Below are 24,187 nucleotides of genomic sequence, written 5' to 3' on the forward strand. Positions count from 1 at the left end.
GTTGAGGCAGAGGAGACCCCGAGCAGCCCCAGGCTCCAGGCCCTTCTGTTGGGTCGACCTGGGCTGTGAGTTGCTGAGCGCCGTGCCACCCCCGACCCCCGGGGCCCACGACTTCAGAGTCCCGTGGGCTACCCCACCCTGAGCAAATCTCTTGGGGATGTGGATTGCGGCTGCGGGGCTGACGGGGCGGGAGGCAGGGGGAGGGGGACAGTGGAGGGCCCCAGACCCAAGTTCGCGCCTCCCTCCCCATCCCACGGTCTGCGGAAGCGATTATTCCCACCGGCGTCTGGCGGGGCCGGGGGCGGGATCACACCCGAAGAGACACGGGCCTCCCCGCGTCCACCGCTTTGATGGCGCCGCCACCGCCGGCTCCCTCCCCTCGGGCCGGGGTCGGTATAACTGGGGCCGGGTCCCTGGCCCAGGCGCACTGGGCTCCAGAGCTATGGCCGCTGCAGGGTCCCGCCCGCTCCAGTTCGCCGACGGCGCCGTATTCCCCGCCTTCCGGCCAGTCCACGCCACCGGGCCCTTTCCGCCACCCCCAGGCACCGGGGCTGGCCTGCTCCCCGCGGGCCCGCACTCCGAGCGCCGCGCCCACGCGCCCCACGCCGGCTTTCTCTCCCGGGACCCTGTGCCGGCCGCGCCGCCACCAGCCAGCCTGGGCTCGCCGGCGCCGCCTAAAGGCGCGTCGGGCGCGTCGGCGTCGCAGCGCCGCAAGCGCACCTCGTTCAGCCCCGAGCAGCTGCGGCTGCTAGAATTGGTCTTCCGCCAGACCATGTACCCCGACATCCACCTGCGCGAACGCCTGGCCGCACTCACCTTGCTCCCCGAGTCCAGAATCCAGGTGAGCTGCCCTCCGCGTTCGCAGGTGCGCCCCGGCGCGGAGGCACTGCGCGCGTCAGAGCCGGGATCCCCAGAACAGTTGCTTCTCTTGGACCTTGGTCTTCCAGACTGTAGAATGGGGATGGGATCCGGTGTCTTTTGCATAGGGTGAAGGTGAGGGCTGAAATAAGTCTGCACTCAGTGACTCCCAGCTCTCAAGAGCTGGTCTCTTGAGACGGTTAGGAATGTAATCCTCAGCAGGAAGGTGACATAGGCTATTTTATGCTCCCCCTCTCCTCCGCTCCCCCCAGGGGAAAACAGGGAGGAGACACAGCTGGAATTCCCCTGTGGTTTTAAGTTTGGGAGTGATGGTTGGAAGGACATGGGCAGGCTCAGCACATTCCCTGCTTGCTACTTTCTTGGCAGGTGTTCCTTTAAGGACTTTGTTTCCAAAGGATGTATGACATTCTGTGTAGAGCCCCAAATCCGTGGCCCTCCTTTCCACTGTTTGCAAGGTCTAGCGCAAAGCGTGTTTATAATGGAGCTTAGATCAAAGTCCCACTGTCTGCAGTTTTAAGCAGCAGCCTTCATTTGACACCAGTAGAGGGTAGCCTCCCTCTCTTTTCCTCTGCACCCTGGTGGTGCACTGTCAGTTTATATATATATATTTAAAGTTTTATTTGTTTTTATTGGAAAGTCAAATATACAGAGAGGAGGAGAGACAGAGAGGAATATCCTCCGTCTGTTGATTCACTCCCCAAGTGACCACAATGGCTGGTGCTGCGCCCATCCAAAGCCAGAAGCCTGGAGTCTCTTCCAGGTCTCCCATGCAGGGTCCCAAGGTTTTGGGCCATCCTCGACTGTCTTTCCAGGCCACCAGCAGGGAGCTGGATGGGAAATGGGGCCTCCGGGATTAAAACCAGTGCCCAAATGGGATCCTGGTGCATGCAAGGTGAGGACTTTAGCCACTAGGCTACCGCGCCAGGCTAGTCAGTTTCTATTTTTAAATTTATGTTCATCTTATTTCATCATACGTTAATCTTATTTCACAGATGGGAGGACAGGTATCTCCCATTTGCTGGTGGGATGCCAGCAGCAAACTGCCCAGGAAAAAGCCTGGAACTCGAATCTGGTTCTTTCCAAGGAGTATCAGAGACCCAAGGACTTGAGCCACCATCTGCTGCCTCTCAGGGTGTTCCTTAGCAAGAAGCTGGGTCCAAAGTGAAGGTGCGACTGGGGCTAGAGGACTCTGATAATGAGGGTGCAGGTGGCCCAAGCAGTTCGCAAACTGGTGTGCCAAAAGCCAGCCCCTGTCCTTTCAACGTGGGTCCTGAGCTTCCTTATTAGGGCACCTTCAGTATTTGTGGAGTAGTGAACAGAAAAATGTATACATAGAAATGAGATCTGTGTATCCCAAAACAGTTTTTTTTTCCTCCCTCCTTCCTTCCAGGTGTGGTTCCAGAACAGGCGTGCCAAGTCCCGGCGACAGAGCGGGAAATCCTTCCAAGCCTGCAGCAGGCCGGAGCTTTTCCCCAACCCCTGTGCTCCTGCAGCACCCGCGGTGAAATGTTTGAAGCCCCAGCTGCCTCCGGAGAGCGCCCTGAACTGCTTGCCAGATCCCAGCGGAACTGGAGGGGGCGTGCCTGACTCTAACCTCCAAGGCCAGCATTTTGAAACCTATTCCCCTCTCTCTGAAAACACGGGATCAAAGCTGGACTCATGGGAGGAACACGTCCTTTCGGCCTTCGGCAACTTCTGAAACTCCTGGGGGAATTCGGGATAAGCTCGGAGGACTGATAGATGGGGCAACGCGCAAGAGGATCTGGTCCTTTCTGAAGTCCACGTTAGAGGTGACTTCCGTGGTTAGTTTTGCTGGCGGTTCCGACAGCTCTCACCCTTGAACGTGCCTCCCTTTTGTCCAGGAACCTTGGCTCCCTGTCGAGGAGTTCTGGCATCTGTTTTCACCTGTGTCTGACATTTAGTGGGGTCTGCACCCCTGAGCCATCTTGCCAGGCCAAGACTGGCTCAGAACTCGTCGTCTTCTTCCCAAGAACCCCTCATAACTGTCAATCACCGTATCTGCTTTTATGGTCTGTCCAAGGATTATGACGTAAACTCCCTCTCACCCATCTTCTCAACCCAAGTTGGATTACCAGGAGCTATTACTTTTGTTTTCTGGGTGCTTTTTCAATTGTCAAGTAAAAATTATAGATATATTTATGGTGTACAGCATGATATATGGATATATTGTAGAATGGCTACATCCAGCTATTTACTGAATTAATCCACATACTTTTTGTAGTGAAAACACTTTAAAAATCTTAGGATTTTCAAGTATACATTGTTATTTTAGTCATAAGATAGTCTCTTGAACTTACTTTTCTGTCTCACCAAGATTTTCTATCCTTTGCCCAATGTCCACGTAACCTCCCCGCTGTTTTCATCCAGATTATTTTAAGAGCCAATCTGTAGTAGCTGCCAGTTGGCATGAAACTCCCAAAACTTTGTTACTCTCCCAGATAATCAGTATCATCTTTTTAAAGAAAACTGTTTTACAGTGAGACAGAGAAGGAGATGGACAAGATCTTCCATCGATTGGTTCATTTCCCAGATGTCAGGAGCCAGAAACTCAATCTGGATTTCCCGTGTGGGTGTCAGGGATGTGAGGACTTGAGCCACCACCTGCTGCCTCCCAACATCAGCAGAAATGCAGAAATTGGGAGCAATGCCAGGCCTCAAGCCCAGGCATTCCAACATGGTATGTGGTGTTTTCATTCTTGGGCCTAACCCTCTACCCTGACATCATCTTTATCTACAATATATATACATCTTAAGGTCACTGATCCAGAACATGTGCCTCTGTCTTAAAGCAATTTTTAAAGATTTATTTATTATTTATTTGTAAGACAAAGTTATAGAACCTTCCATCTGATAGTTCACTCCCCAAATGACTGCAGTGCCTGAAGCTGAGCTGATCTGAAGGCAGGAACCAGGAGTTTCTTTCAAGTCTCCCATGTGTGTGCAGGGGTCTAAATGCTTAGGCTGTCCTCACCTGCTTTCCCAGGTGTATTAACAAGGAGCTGGGTTGGAAGTGGAGCACCCAAGACTCAAACCAGAGTCCATGTGGGATGCCAATGCCGAAGGTGGCATCTTTACTCCTCAGTCATTTCTTCGCTTTGGAACAAACTAACACCTTTCTCTTCCAAAACACCTGATACCCTTCCCTACCCCTTCCCCTCACCACTGCCTCAATGCAGTTCTGATGTGTGAAACTTTCTCTAACCCTGATTTTGGGCCTGTTGCTTTGATCATTCCCACATCATCATTAGCACTTGGTCCTGTACTTCTTGTGAAACTTGAGTGGATAATTAATTAAATGTTTTTCACAAGTGTTTTCATGTCATTTCTTTTTTTAAAATTTATTTATTTTTATTACAAAGTCAGATATACAGAGGATGAGAGAGAGGAAGATCTTCCGTCTGATGATTCACTCCCCAAGTGAGCGCAATGGCCAGTGCTGTGCCAATCCAAAGCCAGGAACCAGGAACTTCTTCCAGGCCTCCCACACGGGTGCAGGGTCCTAAAGCTTTGGGCTGTCCTCGACTGCTTTCCCAGGCCACAAGCAGGGAGCTGGATGGGAAGTGGAGTTGCTGGGATTAGAACTAGCACCCATATGGGATTCTGGCGCGTTCAAGCCAAGGACTTTAGCTGCTAGGCCACGGCGCCAGCCCTCCATGTCATTTCTGTTTAAGTGATTTCTGTACATTAGCTTGCTCATAGTGTGGTGCCTCATGGCAATTTACATTATATGAGCATGCTACTGCGCTGAGAAACTTAATTTGGTTAAGAGAAGAGGCTTGCTTGTCCAGTAACTTCAATAAAATTTTTGGTTTGAAGTTTATTTCTTAATTTTCTTTTTTTAAAAATTTATTTTTATTGCAAAGTCAGATATATAGAGAGGAGGAGAGACAGAGAGGAAGATCTTCCATCTGATGAGTCACTCCCCAAGTGACTGTAACAGCCTGAGAGGAGCTGATCTGAAGCCAGGAGCTTCTTCCGGGTCTCCCACGAATGGGTGCAGGGTCCCAAGGCTTTGAGACATCCTTGATTGCCCTCCCAGGCCACAAGCACGGAGCTGGATGGAAAGCGGAGCTGCTAGGACTAGATCCGGTACCCATATGGGATCCTGGTGCATATAAGATGAGGACTTTAGCTGCTAGGTCACCGCACTGGGTCCGTAATTTATAATTCTTAATGTATGTATAAATGATTCTAAGCTATCACCAGATTAAATAAAGGAAGGATTTTAAATTCCTGGAGGGCAAGGGAAACTGAGTGTGATGTGACCATGGTTGAGTTTTCTGGGTAACTGTGCTAAAGTAGCCTCTGGTCTTTATGGTCACTGAAGAACTTATGGTGTGCTGAGGGTCTTAGAGAACGTGCCAAGGCACTTAAGCAATCATGGAAGAGGTGTCTTTTTTAAAGAATTATTTATTTTTATTGGAAAGGCAGATTTACAGAGAGGAGAGACAAAGTGAAAGATCTTCCATCTGCAAGTGGCTGCAACAGCCAGAGCTGAGCCAATCCGAAGCCAGGAGTCAGGAGCTTTCTCGGGGTTTCCCATGTGAGTGGCAGGGTCCCAAGGCTTTGGGCCATCCTTGACTGTTTTCCCAGACCACAAGCAGGGAGCTGAAAGGGAAGTGGAGCCCCTGACATGAACTGATGATCGTAAGGAAAGCCAGTGCTTACAAGGTGAGGATGTAGCCATTTAGCTATTGTGCCTGGCCCCAATTCTATCTTTTAAGATTGGCACTCTGGCTGCGTTGAAAGAGGGCTGATATGTACTTGGGTGGTATACTAAGAGATGAATTCAGTGTGCCAGGCTTGTGCTAAAGCAGTCACGGTAATGAAGAAGGTGAGATGGATGTGCATGGATTCCAGGGGGAAAAAAATTGAGACAAATCTTTTTGTTGATTCTCAATGGTATTAAGTGAATATGAGTTTTATAATTAGTGTAAAATAACTCAGAACCAAACCTATATAAATAAAAAGTATGTGTGCCTGATTGCTCAGTCTGGCTTTGACAGGTTTCTTCAGAGCTCCAAAAATGTATTCATCAGGGACAGTGTCATTTAAGTCAATATCCAGGTGACACAAAATGACTACTCAATTATACAGAGTTCTCCCCTAAACAGAAATAAAACTCAAATTCTTTGGACAATTTTTAGTGTTAACACATGCTAGCACTGAAAGATAATCAGTGCTTATAAAACGAGCCACTATTTAAGCATGACAAATGAGCCTTCAGCACCACCAAAGGAAAAATGTATAAAACATCCAATTCTAGGCAGAATATATTTAAATCAAAATTTTCTCTAGGTCTACACCAGGCCAAATGACAGGCAGGTGCACTATGTCCAGTGACCACAGAAAAAAAGAAATCCTCCATAAAGATAATATTGGGTACTTCAGAATAACAAATTAATCTGTATTATGTCCCCTAAAAATAAAATTCTTCAAACTTTTTAAACAAAAGGAATATTTATCAACTTATATTAATTGAGAACATAGGCAATAACTTTCATAGATCAATTTATTTAGAATTACAAATATTAAGAATAAAAGATTTATGCATCTCTTAGTTAACATAACAGTTTAGCTCAATATAAACTCTGCACTAAAGGTTTGCTGTGGCACAATACCAACAAAGAATACAGAAGCATTTTTAAACTATACAAAAGTTTCAAATGGAAAAGAATCTTGTTTTATTATACATTAACATATATAAAAGTCTCATTTTATGAGACATCTAAAAGAATCAAAACCACCGCTATAGCTCTATCTGAAAACTCCAAATCTGAGGACAATTTATTATATTTTCACTTTGTAATATTCTATATTAAAACAAAATTCCAAATACATATATTTTTACAAGATTAACATTTTAGAGGGGTTTTCTTAAAAAAAAAGAAAAGAAAAAAACAAAAGAAAAACAAAAATGCAAGAAAACAAAACAACCAAAACAAACCTTTCTTCTGCATTTCACAGCACTGGTTATTACATTTGTTTTCCTTATAAAATCTTTTCACCTTATAAATTGTATACTGCTGGATTTTAACCAGTAATCTGGTTTAAAAGTTGTGCAAATAAACAAAAATATGAAAATAGTGTGTTATCAGTCTTTTTCATCTTAATAAATCTCATAACAATAACACTTTTTGCCCTGAATCAATGGGAAAAGACACGCCAAATCCACTTCTGAAATTTAGCACTTTGCAGTAATGTTTTTTTCCTGCTCCTTCATTTTCTTTCAACAGTTTTTTTTATAAATTATGATAAATTAAAATATTATTATAAAATGATCTATAGAACCATGTCACATTGCAAGTATATGCCATATATACTTGTAAAGTTCATATGTCCCATTATATTCCAGTGGCTTCCTTAACACTAGGACTTTCCACACCTCAGGATGTATCTTCTGAGGACCGAGATGGTGCTCCACTAGGCCAACCGGAGTGAATTTTCCAGGCGGAATTTCCACATTGCCACCAGGTGCACATAAAGACCATGTTTCTTCATGTTCTCCACTGCAGTAGTTGTCTACATGTCTTGGGTTGAATTCATGCACATTTGAAACAATGGTTGTTTTTCTTCCATGAAATTCTATTTTGTTCAGACGTTTTTCAATTTAAAAATACTTGCTAACAAACATTTGTAACATAAGCAATGCTACTGCATCTAAAAGATAAGTTAATATGATGGCAGACAGCACTGCTGGCTGAAGCAGTACAGTATATGAAAAGGACACTAGAGATTCAAGTCTCCCTTCTTTGCCAGCTGTGAGATTACTCGGTGTCAGAAGCCTACTGAAAGGAACGGGACTTATCCGAACCAGCGCCCTCTGCAGTCGGACTCATGCACCTGCTGCTCAGTCTCGGTTAGTGTTATTTGCTGCAAAGGCATGTAAGTTTCCCATCTGGCTCAAGCCGCTCTGAATATGTGCAACATGGATTTCTACATTATTCTGGAAGCAACTGAAGAAAGAAGGAGCATGGTTAATCACTTTATTTTACAACATTATGAACAATTAAAAAAAAAAAGCTGAAGGTGAAGATAGTTGAGGACAAGAGCTAAACTAGATAATCACAGGGAAGAAGTGACTGCCCAGATGCAATTGCCAGGATTCCACTCCCGTGAAGGCTGACACAGCTTTGCGCTGCTCCGAAGCAGTAAAGGGGCCACAGAGGAGCTGGGAAAAGGGGGTGAGCCCCTGCAACTGGGGGAACTCCATTCTCCACACTGAGTTTCCGTCCTAACCACAAATGCAATTAGTTCATATCTCCTGCTCCTTCGACATAAAAAAAATTAATTTGTGAAATTTCTATTGTCAGTAGACAGAAGCTCTGGGGTGGTGCTGCAGTCCAATAGTTAAGCTGCTGCCTGCAATGACTGCATTCCACATGCTCCCTGCTAATGTGCCTGGGAAAGCACTGGAGGATGGGCCGAGTATTTGTGTCCCTGCACCCCCTTGGGAGACGTGGAAGAAGTTCCTGGCTCCTGACTGTGGCCTGGAATAGAGCTGGCCATTACAGCAATTTGGGGAGCGAACCAGTACATGGAAGTACTGTAACTCTGCCTTTGAAATAAATAAATAAATCCTAAAGCATACCTTAAATATAAAAATACAGGAATACTTGACAAATATGCATAATTCTTAAAAGTTGTACTGAAAATCACTATGAATTTAACATAAAAACCATTAGGTGTACCTAAGGAATTACCTGATATTAGAAGCATCTATTGTATTCTTGATATCATTTAATGAATCTGTAAGTGATTTGAATTCAAAAGAATTCAGGTCTCCTCCTTCTGCCAGACACTGAAGAAAAAAAATTTCAAGATCAAGTTGAATTATAACTCAAACATAGATACAAAATCAGCACCATTTGCTTAGCATAAAAATTAAGAAAAAATTCACTGAAAATTACCTTAATCTGTAATAAAATTGCAGTCAACCTGGAGATTAAGTCTGTTAGATTTTTGTTTTCAACACAGGGATGTCCCGTTGAGGAGTTGGCATGCCGAACAATTTCCTGGGCCTCTTCCTCACACCTCCGTCTCAGGTCAGTGGGCTGGTCTGCAGGCTGCAGGCCCTGGTCTGGAGCAAGCTGAACAGAGACCACGGAAACTTGAGACGAGCATTCGTGAACTATTATTTCTGTATGTGTTGGTGTTCTCTTTTCAGCTGTGGACTTTCATCAAACCAGCGCTTGTAACTAAAATAACATTCACTTCCAGCTTCAAATAATTCTCTTATAGCTTTTAATATTCAAATTAGACCAACTATCCCAACAGTATCCTATGCACAAGCCTAAGAATATTTGCTTATTCTGTCTCTTTAGACAACTGTATCTGAAACTGTTTCTCAGTTGCTTAAGCCCTTAATAATTCTGAGGTGTAGCAGTCAGTCATTTTGTGTAATACTCTTCCATGTGAATTTATTTCCTTATGATTAGAATGAAATTTACTTTCTTTTTGGCAGAAATACCACAAAAGTAATGCTGAATTCTTTCTGTGTTTCATTACTGAAGGCATATGATGCTGATCTGTCCCACTGCTGACAATGTTAATGTTTAGTTACTTGGTTAAGTGGCCAGATTTCTCCATAGTGAAGGATTTCTCCTTTGTAATTAATACATATTTGTGAAGAGGTATTTTGTGCAGAGAATGTAAAGATTCTATTTGTTATCAATTTTTTTTAAAGATTTATTTATGTTTATTGCAAAGGCAGATATACTGAGAGGAGGAGAGACAGAAATGAAGATCTTCCACCCGATGATTCACTCCCCAAGTGAGTGCAATGGCAGGTGCTGTGCCGATCTGAAGCCAGGAGCTTCTTCCACACAGGTGCAGGATCCCAAGGCGTTGGGCCGTCCTCGACTGCTTTCCCTGGCCACAAACAGGGTGCTGGATGGGAAGTGGAGCTGCTGGGATTAGAACCGGCACCCATATGGGATTCCGGTGCCGTCAAGGCAAGAACTCTGCCGCTAGAGTGTGTGCCGGGCCCTGTTATCAAACTTTTACCTACCAATTTTAGTATCCATCAACAATTTTTGTCTATGTCAATTATTGTGATGATTGCCAAATCATGTTTTTCATTTTTTATCACTCTACATTTACAAGTTGCTGTGTATTATATGGAAGAACTCTCGCTTAAAAAAAATATCAGCAGAGACTCATGGCTTATTTTATTCTGTGGGTTATAATCTCTTAATAAATGGAGATATAGTTGGTGGGCATTGTCAAGCCAACTCCTTTTGGCATGGCCCCACCATTTTTGGGGACATTTTATTTCCTGGGCTCATTTTCCACCTTCTTGGCCATAGGTCTGAAAGGAGTCTCTGTTAAGGAGCTCTGCTGCTTGTCAGCAGGGCACAGTGTTTAAAGACCACACTGTGGGCACTAGGTGACGTCCTTGCCACTAGGGCATCACTGCTGCCAGGCTTGCTCAGCAGGCAGAGACCAACGGCACACAGTCAACACACTGTGCTCCAGCCTGGAATAACTTTGTCCTTTCTTTTGAAACATAGGAAGGTTTGTCTCTTTCTGCTTGTATTCATTTTACAGTTTCTTTTTTTACTTCTTAAAAAAGATTTATTTATCTGCTTAAAAGGCAGTTAACATCAGAGAGAGATTTTTATCCGCTGGATCACCTCTACAAATGGCTGTGACACCGGAGCTGGGACAGGCTCACGCCAGGAACCAGGAACTCCATCCTAGTGTTCCATGTGGTTGCCTTGGGCCATTTCCGTGCCTGTGAAAGCCCATGTATTTGTGCCTTTACCAGCCATGAGAAGATACCTGAATGAAACTCCTGGCTTTGGCCTGGACTAGCCCTGGCTGCTGCAGTTACTTGGGGACTGAATCAGAGATGGCAAATCTGCCTCTCCCTTTCTCTGTGAAATTCTGATTTTTGAAATAAAAAAATAATTTAAAAAAATGTGATTTAGGGGCTCAGAGCGGTAGCCTAGCAGCTAAAGTCCTCGTCTTGCACACGTCAGGATCTCACATGGGCAATGGTTCTAATCCTGGCAACCCTACTTCCCATCTAGCTCCCTGCTTGTGCCCTGGGAAAGCAGTTGAGGATGGCCCAAAGCCTTGGGACCCTGCACCTACATGGGAAACCTGGAAGAGGTTCTGGGCTCCTGGCATCAGATTGGCACATCTCTGGCCATTGAGGCCATTTCAGGAGTGAATCAGTGGACAGAGGAGCTTCCTCTCTGTCTCTCCTCCTCTCTATCTGCCTTTGCAATAAATATAAATAAATCTTAAAAACAAAAGTGATTGGGCTTTGCGGCGTGGCCTAGTGGCTAAAGTCCTCGCCTTGAACGCCCCAGGATCCCATATGGACGCTGGTTCTAATCCCAGCAGCTCCACTTCCCATCCAGCTCCCTGCTTGTGGCCTGGGAAAGCAGTCGAGGACGGCCCAAAGCTTTAGGACCCTGCACCTGTGTGGGAGGAAGTTCCTGGCTCCTGGCTTCGGATTGGCACAGCACCGGCCATTGCGCTCACTTGGGGAGTGAATCATCAGACAGAAGATTTTCCTCTCTGTCTCTCCTCCTCTCTGTATATCTGACTTTCCAATAAATAAATGAATCTTGAAAAACAAAAAAGAACAAAAGTGATTTGTTTTAGGGGTCAGTACTATGGCATAAAAGGCTAATCCTCTACCCATGGCACTAGCATCCCATATGGATACTGGTTCGTGCCCTAGCTACTCCACTTCCCATCCAGCTCCCTGTCAGTGGCCTGGAAAAGCAGCACAGGATGGACCAAGGCCTTAGAACCCTGAAATCATACAGAAGACCTGGAAGAGGCTGCTGGCTCCCATTTGACTGGCCCAGTTCTGGCTGGTGTAGCCATTTGGAGGGTGAGTTAGCAAATGGAAGATCTGTTTCCTCCCCTCCTCTGTAATTCTTTCATTTAATATAAATATTTAAAACTTATTTATTTATTTATTTATTTATTTATTTATTTAAAAGGCAGAGTCAGAGCAAGGGAAAGATAAAGAGAGAGAGAGAGATAGGTCTTCTATACACTGCTCCATTTCCCAAATGGTCACAACAGTCAGGGCTTGCTAGGCCAAAGCTGTGAACTTCTTGTGGGCCTCCTAAATGGGTACAGGGTTCTAAATAATTGGGCCATCTTCTACTATTTTCCCAGGAGCATTAATTAGGGAGCTGGATCTGAAGTGGAGCAGCCGGGACATGAACCAGTATCCCTATGGGATGGATATTTATTTATTTGGAAGGAAAAGTGAGGTAGAAAGAGATAGAGTACCCATCCTGATTCATTCCCAAAATGCCTGGAATGGCTGCCCTTGCTAGGTCAGGCTATACCCAGGACAGGAACTCCATCCAGGTATCTCATATCAGTGGCTGGGACTCAACCACTGAATCTTTGGCCTAGGGTATGTATTATCAGGAAGTCAGAATTGAGAGCAACTGAAAGCAAATCCAGGCAATATAGGATGTAGGTATCTGAAGTAGCATCTTAACCCCATATCAAACACCTGATCTTCATTCTCCTTCTTTCCTTTTATTCCCGCCCTTCCTCTTTCCTTTCATTTTTAAAAAAGATCTATTCATTTTATTAGAAAGATGGAATTACCGAAACAGGGAGAGCCAGAAAGAGATCTTTCACTGGCTCACTCCCTAAATGGCTTCAACAGCCTGAGCTAGACCAATCTGAACCTGGAGCCTCTTCTGAAACCCCCATGTGGAAGGAGAGACCCAAGGACTTGGGCCATTTTCTGCTGCTTTCCCAGACATATTAGCAGGTAAGTAGGTCAGAAGTGGAGCAATTGGGACTTGATGGAATACTGTTGTCACAAGTGGCAGCTTGCCATGCTATGCCACAATGTCAGTGCCCCTCAGTTTTCTTACAGTGGTAGCATTCCATTGTATGGCTGTACCACAAATTGTTTAGCCAGTTTCTTACATGTACACACCTTTTTAAAAAAATTCTACAAATACCATGATGCCACACTGAATGATCTTCATTCCCCTACAGATTCTTCTTAGGACTTTTAAAAAGTTTTTTTTTTTTATAAAGATTTATTTTTTTTATTATTTTTTCATTGGAAAGGCGGATACACAGAGAGGAGAGACAGAGAGGAAGATCTTCCGTCCCATGATTCACTCCCCAAGTGAGCGCAACGGGCCGATGCTATGCCGATCCGAAGCCAGGAGCCTCTTCCGGGTCTCCCACGCGGGTGCAGGTTCCCAAAGCTTTGGGCCGTCCTCGACTGCTTTCCCAGGCCACAGGCAGGGAGCTGGAAGGGAAGCGGGGCTGCCGGGATTAGAACTGGCGCCCATATGGGATCCCGGGCGTGCAAGGCGAGGACCTTTAACCACTTGCGCCACCGCGCCGGGCCCAAAAAGTTTTAATTTGATACAAACATATACACATAAGGTATATAAATCAACAAGCATACAGACCAATTTTTCACAAATGAAACATGCCTTAGGAGTGAGCAAGCGGGGTAAGGAACAGAGCCTTACCTGTACTGCAGTGGCGCTCCCAAGCCATCCTGCAGTTTTGCCTTCCTAGTATCACCCCCATCCTGAAAGCAGAGCTTCTCAGAAGAGCTCTGGCTGCTCATGAGCTCCACAGAATGAAATCAGACACACTTTGCTGTCTGATTTTAGTGGCTCAACTTTGTGAGATTCAGTCATGGCATTGTGCTGCAGTTAGGTGCCCTCATTCTCACAGATAATAGTATTCCATGTTTATCGTTTCCATTCTACCACTGATGGGTATTGGTGGTTTTAATTTCTGTCAACAATAACCAGTGATGCTATGCAATGCAGGAGATAGCTGAGGGTTAACTCAGGAACTCTGAGATTGCTTTTCGGCCTTTTGGCTAAGATCAAGTGTAGAAACTTTGAGAAAAGCAAATTCCAAAACTCTTGGCAGGTGTTTTCATAGCCAACACTAAGGACCCCTAACCCTTAAAAATGCAATTTTCACATTTGGAGTCCCAAGTTCCAGCTGCAGTCCTAGCTTTGATTCCTGGTGCACTCGTGCTCCCATAAGAAGTGAACTTTCTTTCCTGTAACAAATTTCTCTTGTTATTATTTGTGTGAGCCTCATTCAATTCATTGTCAGGCTGAAAAGAACCTGTACTTGGTCCTCACCTCCCTACTCTCCACTCCCAGAGCACTAGTAATTTTTTTCGTAATATTTATTTATTTTCATTGCAAAATCAGAAATACAGAGAGGAGGAGAGACAAAAAGGAAGATCTTCCATCCCGTTGATTGACTCCCCAAGTGGCCGCAACAGCCAGAGCTCACCCCATCCAAAGCCAGGAGCCTGAGATTCTTTCAGGTCTCCCACTTGGGTGCAGGGTCTCAAGGCTTTGGGCCGTCCTCGACTGCTTTCCCAGGCCACAAGCAGGGAGCTAAATGGGAAGCGGGTCTGCTGGGATTAGAACCAGCACCCATATGGGATCCTGGCGCATGCATCCTTAGCTGCTAGGCTATTGTGCTGGGTCTAGCACTAGTGGTTTTTGGCAAATACATGTTCACACGTGTTTCACCTGTAATCAAGATAACTATTTGTTCAAAGCATTCTCTAACATGTTCTTATTTTAAAATCAATATTCTGCTCTTACAAGAGCTTTGTGAAAATACAATTACTTTGATTCACTAGGAATGGAACCTATTCCAAAGGTCTGGGATACTACAGAAAGATTGAAAAGGAATCCATTTCTGCATCTGTCATCAACTTTTTATGTCATCTTGGGTTGCTTGGCCTGTACTTCTCACGGACAGCTGTTAGTCCAGGGGAAAATCTATTTATCAGAACAACACATACTATTATAAAAGACAGAAACACTTATCAGGAAAACAAAAACAACTGGGAACCAATCTGAAGGGATGTGCAAGCCATCCTCACAGTTTACACATGTGTGCCTATAGTTTGCTCCCCCAGTTCAACTCAACTAGGTAAATAACATTACCTAGGGCTTACTTTTGGGATTTACCTACGTGGCTATCATCATAAAAAGCTAATTGTTTCAGAATTTCACATCACAAACAGAGGTGGCGTTACTGGAAATGTTCAATCTCAAAAGAATGTAAATGCAAGAACATTCTAAATTCATTTCAATCATTTCATTCTCACCCTGGAATGAGTTACAACTTGAGGTAAAATCATATAAAAAATCATATATAAAATCATACATGAATGGCAACTGATAAATATTCCTGTGATCTATGTTATCTGAGATCCAAGAATTCATGGTTCTAATGTAAAGCTTAAAGGAAGGAGAAGCAAAATTGTGTAAACAGTATGACAATTTTGTGAAAATGAGCATTCACTGGGCCCAGCACTACAGCCTAGTGGCTAAAGTCCTTGCCTTGCATGCGCCAGGATTCCATATGGGTACCAGTTTATATTGTGGCTGTTCCACTTTCCATCCAGTTCCCTGCTTGTGGCCTGGGAAAAAAGTAGAGAATGGACCCTGCACCCACGTGGGATACCTGGAAGAGGCTTCTGGCTTCAGATTGCTCAGCCCTGGCCATTGTGGCCAGTGGGGGAGTGAACCAATGGATGGAGATCTTTCTGTTTCCTTTTTGTAAATCTGACTTTCTAGTTAGAATAAATAAATCTTTTAAAAAAAAGTGGGGGGGGGGGGACAAGAAAAAGCATTTGTTGTAAAAGAAAAAAAACAGAAAATACATAAACTAAGATATACCCTTTGGTGTAGTGGAATTAAAAATAATTATTTCTCTATACAAAAAGAAAATTTAAGCACTAATCATTTGTAAACTCAAACAAATAACAACAACAAAAAAATCCAGAACTGAATAATTATGGTATATAAAGTACTCTTCAACATTGATACTACGAGGAAGTATATTTTAAAATGATTTTATTGGGCCTGGTGCAGTAACCTAGTGGCTAAAGTCTTTGCCTTGCATGCACCAGGATCCCATAGGGACACCAGTTCATGTTCCGGGTACTCCACTTCCCATCCAGCTCCCTGCTTGTGGCCTGAGAACAGCTCAAAGCCTTGGGACCCTGCCCCTGTGGGAGACCCAGAAGAAGCTCCTGCTTCCTGGATTCAGATTGACTCAGCTCTGGCCATTGTGGCCACGTGGGGAATGAACTATTTCTCCCTGTCTTGCTTTCTCTCTGTAAATCGGTCTTTTCAATAAAGATAAATAAATCTTTAAAAAATCATATTAAGGGACCTTACAAAGATAATGGCTTAGATTTTTCTAAAATGTACAGATAATTATTAAGCTTCAGATATAAAAGTACAGGCAAATTCATAAATTACCCACCTCATAGCAGTACTGTTGAACTTTATGCAATACTTTGTTTAAGTCCTTATTCAGCTGTTCAAGTTCTAAAACAATTGTTGCATATCTCCGCTGAAATTCAATGCCAATGGGCATGGAATATGATTTCTGAGAAGAAAAAATAATCAGATCTTGAAAATTCTTATTTAACCAATGTAATTTCAATTATATAAAAGTCAAATTGATGTACCTAAAACAAATTAAGTTTATTAAATTTGTCTATAAATATAACAGTTCTTGTAATAATATTTCTATTTTGCAGAATACTTTTTAAAATATATATATGTATTTTGAAAAGGCAGATTTATACAGAAGGAGAGAGAGAAAAAAGTCTTGTATCCACTGGTTCACTCTCCAAATGGCTGTAATAGCTGGAACTGAGCCCATCAGAAGCCAGGATCCAGGAACTTTTTCTGGGTCTCCCATCTGGGTGTAGGGTCCGAGGCTTTGGCTTATCCTCCACTGCTTTCCCACGCTATAAGCAGGGAGCTGGATGGGAAGTAGAGCAGCCAGGATTTGAACCGGTACCCACATGGGATCCTGGTGCTTTTTTTTTTTTAAGATTTAATTATTTATTGGAAAGTCAGATATACAGACAGGAGGAGAGACAGAGAGTAAAATCTTCCTTCCAATGATTCAATCCCTAAGTGAGCACAACGGCCGATGCTATGCCAATCCAAAGCAAGGAGCCAGAAACTTCTTCCAGGCCTCCCACGTGGGTGCAGGGTCCCAAAGCTTTGGGCCGTCCTCGACTGCTTTCCCAGGCCACAAGCAGGGAGCTGGACGCAAAGTGGAGCTGCCAGGATTAGAACTGGAGCCAATATGGGATCCCAGGGCGTTTAAGGCGAGGACTTTAGCTGCTAGGCCATGCTGCCGGGCCTGGGATCCTGGTGCATTGTAAGGAGATTATCAGACAACTGAGCCATCACGCTGCTTCTGACCTTATTTTAGGAGTGTCATTTTATTTGCCAGATATTATAAAATATATATGTATTTATTTATTTGAAAGATGCAGACAGACAGACAGTCAGAGATTATATGCCATCTTTTGATTCACTCCCTAAATGACTGCAACAAGGCTGGGCAAGGCCAAAACCAGGATCTAGGAACTTCATCTGGGCCTCCCACATGCATGGCAGGGCCAGACACTTAGGTCATCTTCACTACTTTCCAAAGCATATTGGATGGAAAGCACAGCAGCTAAAATTCAAATGAGCTCTTTATACTGGATTAATTTATTGCACCAAAATGTAGTCCCTGCCTTTTATTTTTTCTTAATTATGTCTTTTGGTGACACATTCTTAACTTTTTAAATTAGTGTTTATTGGGATCAGCACTGTGTTGTCATCAAACTAAACTGCTGCCTAGAATGCTGGCATCCTATGAGCAATAAGTTCAGGGTCCAGTTGTTCCACTTCCCATCGAGCTTCTTGTTAATACACCAGGGAAAGCACTGGAGGATGGTCCAAGTGCCTGGGCCTCTGCCATCAGCGTGGGAGACCTGGATGATGCAGCTCCTGACTCCTGGAGTCAGCCCTACCAGCATGTGGTAGCTTGATATGTCCCTCTCCCCTGACTGCCTGTGTAACTTTTCTGTTCCAACAAATGTATCAATGTTAAAAACAAAGTAATAAAATGTACACACACACACAGCTCTTTCTGCTTCTACATTTCCTAAATACAACAGCCACGACTGGTCCACACGCATGAAACCCAATGTGAGTTGTCCCTCATGGGTGGCAGGGATTGAAATACCTGAGCCATTATTTGCTTCTCCCCTGTAGTATGTATTAGCAGAAAGCTGGATTACAAATTGAGTAGCTGGGACTCAACCAGGCATTGTGTGGATTACAGGTGTCTTACAACACTGATTTAATTGTTACACCACATATCTATTTACAAAGTTCTTAATTTTTAATATAGCTTAATTTAACAATGTTTTGGTACTGCTGTCAAAATTCCTAAGTGTAATCTCCTACATTCTCCTCTGTTTAAGTTTTATAGTTTTGCATCTTCCCTTTAGATTTGAAACATTATCACTCTGCCTATGGTATGAAGCAAGGATTGAGTTTCTCACCCATACTGATGATTCTACCATGATTTCAAAGATCTTTCTTTTCCCAATGCTCTGTAGAATCACTTTGTCATAGATAAAGTGTCCACATTTATACAGGCCTCTTTTCTGGGCTCTTTATATTCTGTTCCACAGCCTACTCATTTATCTTTTTTTTTTTTAATAATTATTTTTATTGCAAAGTCAGATATACAGAGAGAAGGAGAGACAAAGAAGATCTTCCATCTGCTGATTCACTCTACAAGTGGCCAAAATGGCTGGAGCTGAGTCAATCTGAAGCCAGGAGCCCGGAGCTTCTTTTGGGTCTCCCACGTGGGTGCGGGGTCTCAAGGCTTTGGGCTGTCCTCGACTGCTTTTCCAGGCTACAAGCAGAGAGCTGGATGGGAAACGGGTCCACCGGAATTAGATCCTATGCTTATATGAGATCCAGGCACGTGCAAGGTGAGGATGCCAGTCACTAGGCTACTGTGCCAGGCCCTGTTCATCTATCTTGTGCCAGTGTTAGAGTCCTTATTTAGCCCATCTTTATAATGTCTTGATAGTCAAGAGAATAAGTCACTGTACCTTGTTCTTCCTCAAGAATATCTTAGAGCGAACAGTGTGATGGCTCATTTGGTTAATCCTCTGCCTGCAAGTGCCAGAATCCCATATGGGTACGATTTCATGTCCCAGCTGCTCCACTTCCCATCTAGCTCCCTGCTTATGGCTGTGTAAGTAGTGGAGTATGGCCCAGTTGGGACCCAGCACTTCCATGGGGGACTGGAGAAAGTTCTTGGCTTCTGGCTTTAGATCAGCTCAGCTCTGGCTGTTTCAACCTTTTGGGAAGTGAAGTTAATGGATAGAAGATCATTCTGTATCTGTCTCTCTTACCAACTAAAGAATGGGTAAATGATTTGTAGCCCGCAGATACACAGCACTGAGTTGGTGCTGTGGCTTAGCAAAATAAAAGGCTACAGCTTGCAATATTGGTACCCCATATCACAGCAGAGACTGCAATGTTGACTGTTTCACTTCTGATCTAGTTTCCTGCTAATTTGCTTGAGAAAGCAGCAGATATGGTCAAAGTACTTGGGTCCCTGCCACTCTCATGAAGTTCCAAGCTCCTGGGTACCGCCTGGCTTAGCCCCAGCCATTACAGCCGTTTGGGGAGTGAAGTAGCAGACAGATGTTTCTTTATGTCTCTTCCTATTTCTGTTAATTTGTCTCAAATGAATAATTTTTTACATGATTTATTTATTTGAAAGGTAGAGCTAGGGGCCCACCGTGGCCTAGCAGCTAAAGCCTTTGCCTTGAATGCACCGGGATCCCATATAGGCACTGGTTCTAACCCTGGCAGCTCCACTTCCCATCCAGCTCCCTGTCTGTGGCCTGAGAAAGCAGTCAAGGACAGTCCAAAGCCTTGGGGACCTGCACCCACATGGGAGACCTGGAGGAGATTCCTGGTTCCTAGCTTTGGATTGGCATAGCATTGGCTGTTGTGGTCACTTGGGGAGTGAATCATCAAATGGAAGATCTTCCTCTCTGTCTCTCCTTTCTATATATCTGACTTTGTAATATAAATAAATAAATCTTTTAAAAAAAAATGAAAGGTAGGGCCTGGTGGCGTGGCCTAGTAGCTCGAGTCCTCACCTTGAACACGCTGGGATCCCATATGGGCGCCAGTTCTAATCCTGGCAGCCCCACTTTGCGTCCAGCTCCCTGCTTGTGGCCTGGGAAAGCAGTTGAGGACAGCCCAAAGTTTTGGGACCCTCCACCCACATGGACCCTGAACCATCGAATAGAAGATCTTCCTCTCCATCTCTCCTCCACTCTGTATATTTTCCTTCCAATAAAAATAAATATATTTTTAAAAAGAAAAAAGATTTATTCACTTTTATAGAAAAGGCAGCTTTCTTCCTTCCTTCCTTCCTTCCTTCCTTCCTTCCTTCCTTCCTTCCTTCCTTCCTTCCTTCCTTCCTTCCTTCCTTCCTTCCTTCCTTCCTTCCTTCCTTCCTTTCTTTCTTTCTTTCTTTCTTTCTTTCTTTCTTTCTTTCTTTTTTGAAAGCAGATTTTTACAGAAAGAAAGGACACAGAAAAACCCTCCATCTCCTGGATCACTCCCCAGGTGGCCACAGAAGCTGGGACAGAGCCAATTTGAGGGTGCTGGGTCCCAAGGCTTTGGGCCTTCCTATACCACTTGTCTAGGCCACAGGCAGGGAGCTGGATGGAAAATGGAGGAGTCAGGCCAGAAACCAGCACTCATATAGAATGTCAGTGCTTGCGGGCTGAGGATTACCCAACGTAGCTATTGTGCCAGCCGCTCACATGTACTATTCATTTGTAAGTAAATGCTCTGCATGGGTATTTTACAAATCTGAGTTTGCAGGTCCGTTGTGGTAGTCTAGTAGCTAAAATCCTTGTCTTGAACACATCAAGATCCCATATGGGTGCCAGTTTGTGTCCTGGTTGCTCCACTTCCCTTCCAGCTCCCTACTAATGGTGTGGGAGGGCAGTGGAGGATGGCCCAAATCCTTGGGGTCTTGTATCTACATGGGAGACCTGGAAGAAGCTCCTGGCTTTGGATTAACTCAGTTTGGCTGTAGCAGCCATTTGGGGAGTGAGCCAGCTGACAGAAGATCTTTCTGTCTTTCCTTTTCTCTTTATACCTGACTTTCCAATAAAAAAATAAGTATTAAAAAAAATATTCTGGGTTTCCCACGTAGGGATAGGGATCCAAGTGACAACAAGTGCTGCTGTGACGGGAACCCAAGAACTCTGACACAGCCTGCAGGTATCTCAAGTGGTATCTAAATTACCTTGCCAAGTGTTCTCCCTACATATATGTCATTTCAATACATTTAAAATATGCTTAAATAATCTCAAATAGGAAAGGTGTGTTGAAATTAGTAAGTTAAGACAAATGTTTCTTGACTTTAATAAACTATGTGTTTCAGGACTGGTTTTGTGGCACAGGGGATTATACCACTGCTTTCAATGCTTGTATCCCTTGTGGGTGTTGGAATGAGATCTGGCTGTTTCAATTCTGATCCAGAAACCTAATACTAAAGCATCTGGGAAAGCAGCAGAAGATAGCACAAGGGCTTGGGCCCCTGCACCCATGTGCTCCTAGCTTCAGCCTGGCATAGTTCTGACCACTGTGGACATTTGGGAAATGAACCAATGAATGGATGCTCTCTTTCTTGCTCTCTTCCTCATCTCTCTGTAGCTTGGCCTTCCAACACACACACACACACACACACACACACACACACACACTCACTCACACACTTTAGCTTGAGCCTTATATTGTAGTAACTAGATAAAAAACTTGTCAGAAAGGGGGAGGGGGAAGGGAGAGTCCTGCACCAACTAAATTGTATTTAAAAAACAAAACAAAACAAACAAAAAAAGATTTTAAAATTGTCAGAAATATAATTAAGACACCTGTCATTGTTTTATCATAAAAATGAACACTGTGGGGATGTGTCTGAGTGTTTGCCACAATGGTTAAACTGCCACTTGAGATGTCTACATCCATATTAAAATTCTGATTCAAGTCCCAGCTCAGCTTCTAATCCAGCTTCCTACTAATAATGCATACCTTGGCAGACTGCAGGTGTCAGCCCAAGAACTTGGGTCACTCCCACACTTGTTAGAGAACTGGACTGAGTTCCAGACTTCTGATTTGATCTGGCCCAGCCCCGACTATTGAGGGCATCTGGGGAATGAAGCAGTGGAGGGAGTATCTAATCTCTGTTTATTTGTCAGAGTTGGAGCTAGGTGGAAACAGGGTAGACAGACATTTTTGTTAATTGGTGTTAAGAACACTTAGGATTAAAAATACTAACGCATGGAGCAATGTGCAGTGTCATACAGGACTAAACCACTACTTATGATTTCAGCATCCCATGTAAGACTGCTGGTTTGAGTCCTAACTGTTTGGTTTCCAGTTCAGCTCCTTGTTGATGTGTCTGGGAAAGCAGCAGCAGATGACCCAAGTGCACGGATCCCTATTACCAATGCAGGAAACCCAAATGGAGTTCCTTTTTTTTTTTTTTAAAGTTTTGTTTTATTTTCAATTTTCTTTGTAAGGCACAAAGAGAGAGAGAGAGAGAGAGAGAGACTAAGACTTCCTCTGCTGGTTCATTCCCCAAATGGCTGCAATGCCCAGGGCTGGGCCATGCTGAAGCAAGAATCCTCACATATGTGCTATTAGGAAAAAATGGAGATTGTAACAAAGCAAGAGGAAGAGATTGGAAGAAGAGGGAGGCACAACTCCTACATAGAGGATGTTCAGGGTGAGGGAAGAAGCTGATTCCTTACTCGAGACACCAAATGTTAGAACAGAGATACATAATACAAAAAAAAATGGAGAGTGAACTCACAGCCAAATTGTATTAGAGATTAATAATGGAAACTTACATACATTTTGATTTACTTTTTTTGAAATACTCTTTGTAATCTAGTCAGCATAACTTCCTTAATCAGAGGAAGCAATTCAATGGATTATATGTTCATGCAAACGGATGAAGAATCTAACACACCCAGTAATCCTATTTAGCTATACAATCAACACTACATTGTTAATTTACTTAGCATGTAGACAGTATAACAAGAGCTACTGATGTTGAATGAGAATTTGAAAATAATATTTATCTCAAGATTTTCTTTCATATTTTGAAATCATAAGGTATAGAAGAACACACTATTTAAAAATATTTATTTAAGCAAATAAAAAATTCTTACCAATTTTTCTGCTTCTGTGTTCATTTCTCTTAATTTCTTGATATGCTCCTTTTTAATCATAAGAATTTTTGATAATTTAGTCTAGAAAGAAAAAAAATTAGAATAGAGGCATTTAGGCTTACCAGACACTAGATTTCCAAATTTTCATTTGGATATTTTAACAGAAGTGTCTCAATATAAGTGCAAAGTATTTTAATACTTTAAAATTCATTATAACTTACATATGTTCAAAGAACTAAGATGTCAACTGAATAAGTATATACTGCCTCAAAATAGACTATCGTTTGTCTTAGTACAACTAAAATTGGAAAATGGGAAAAACTGTAGGCCAATATGCATAACTAAAAAGAACTGAAGTACTAATATTAAAATATATAAATTTACAGTGATTTATTTAAAAGGCAGAGTTATACACACAAAGACAGCAAGGAAGAGAGAGACACATATCAATTTTCCATCTGCTGGTTACTCCCCAACTGGCCATAAGAGCCAGGGCTAGGTCAGATCCAAACCAGGAAACTAAAACTCCATTCAGTCTCATACATGAGAGGCAGGAGCCCAAGTGCTTGGCCCATCTTCTGCTTTCCAGGCATATTAGCAGAGATCTGGACTGCAAGTACAGCAGCTGGTACCCAAACTACGGCTCAGATAGGATGCTGGCATTACAAACAGCAACCAAACCACTGTGCTGACCCCTATATGATTTCTTCTTTTTATTATTATTTTTTAAAGATTTATTTATTTTATTGGAAACGCAGATGTACAGAGAGGAAGAGAGACAGAGAGGAATATCTTCCGTTTGATGATCCACTCCCCAAGTGGCTGCTACGGCTGGTGCTGTGCCAATCCCAAGCCAGGAACCTGGAACTTCCTTCCAGGTCTCCCACGAGGGTGCAGGGTCCCAAGGCTTTGGGCCATCATCGACTGCTTTCCCAGGCCACAAGCAGGAAGCTGAATGGGAAGTGGGGCTGCTGGGATCAGAACCGGCACCCATATGGGATCCCAACGTGTTCAAGCCGAGGACCCTAACCTTTATGCTATCGTGCCGGGCCTGATTTCTTATTTTTCAAATCAGCCAAACTAAAGCTCACCAAAAAGACATCTTTTTTTTTTTTTTTTTGCTTATTTTCAAAGTGTTTTGGAATTGCAGATATCCTAAAACACATACAATGATAAAAGAATGTTAAATAGAAA

The 24,187-nt window shown here is 43.5% G+C and overlaps 2 protein-coding genes across 7 annotated transcripts in view; one reads left to right on the forward strand and one right to left on the reverse strand.

Moving 5' to 3' along the window:
- Positions 1–442: 442 nt before the first annotated feature.
- On the forward strand, positions 443–2,578 carry MIXL1 (Mix paired-like homeobox). 2 transcript variants are annotated; one of them, XM_040968232.1, is made up of 2 exons: positions 443–865; positions 2,270–2,578. In XM_040968232.1, the coding sequence occupies exons 1-2, from the start codon at positions 443–445 to the stop codon at positions 2,576–2,578; spliced, it is 732 nt and encodes a 243-aa protein (XP_040824166.1). The 2 variants fall into 2 exon arrangements, with proteins under 2 accessions (XP_040824166.1, XP_040824167.1); XM_040968233.1 differs by having other exon boundaries at positions 443–841.
- Positions 2,579–6,401: 3,823 nt separating this feature from the next.
- The window catches only part of LIN9 (lin-9 DREAM MuvB core complex component), a 50,441-nt gene continuing 32,655 nt past the window's right edge, over positions 6,402–24,187 (reverse strand). For 4 of the 5 annotated variants that reach the window (XM_040968062.1, XM_040968064.1, XM_040968066.1 and 1 more), the window contains 5 exons: positions 22,994–23,074; positions 16,177–16,302; positions 8,811–8,990; positions 8,604–8,701; positions 6,402–7,856 (listed from right to left, as the gene is read on the reverse strand). In XM_040968062.1, coding sequence (XP_040823996.1) covers positions 7,751–7,856; positions 8,604–8,701; positions 8,811–8,990; positions 16,177–16,302; positions 22,994–23,074 — 591 coding nt within the window. In that variant the 3' untranslated portion in view covers positions 6,402–7,750. The remainder of the gene's footprint in view (positions 7,857–8,603; positions 8,702–8,810; positions 8,991–16,176; positions 16,303–22,993; positions 23,075–24,187) is intronic. The other variant, XM_040968065.1, reaches the window with a different exon arrangement.

The sequence above is a fragment of the Ochotona curzoniae genome, unplaced genomic scaffold, assembly GCF_017591425.1.
Source record: "Ochotona curzoniae isolate NIBS_2020 unplaced genomic scaffold, NIBS_Ocur_1.0 scaffold_4683, whole genome shotgun sequence".
In the NCBI taxonomy this organism is placed as follows: Eukaryota; Metazoa; Chordata; class Mammalia; order Lagomorpha; family Ochotonidae; genus Ochotona; species Ochotona curzoniae.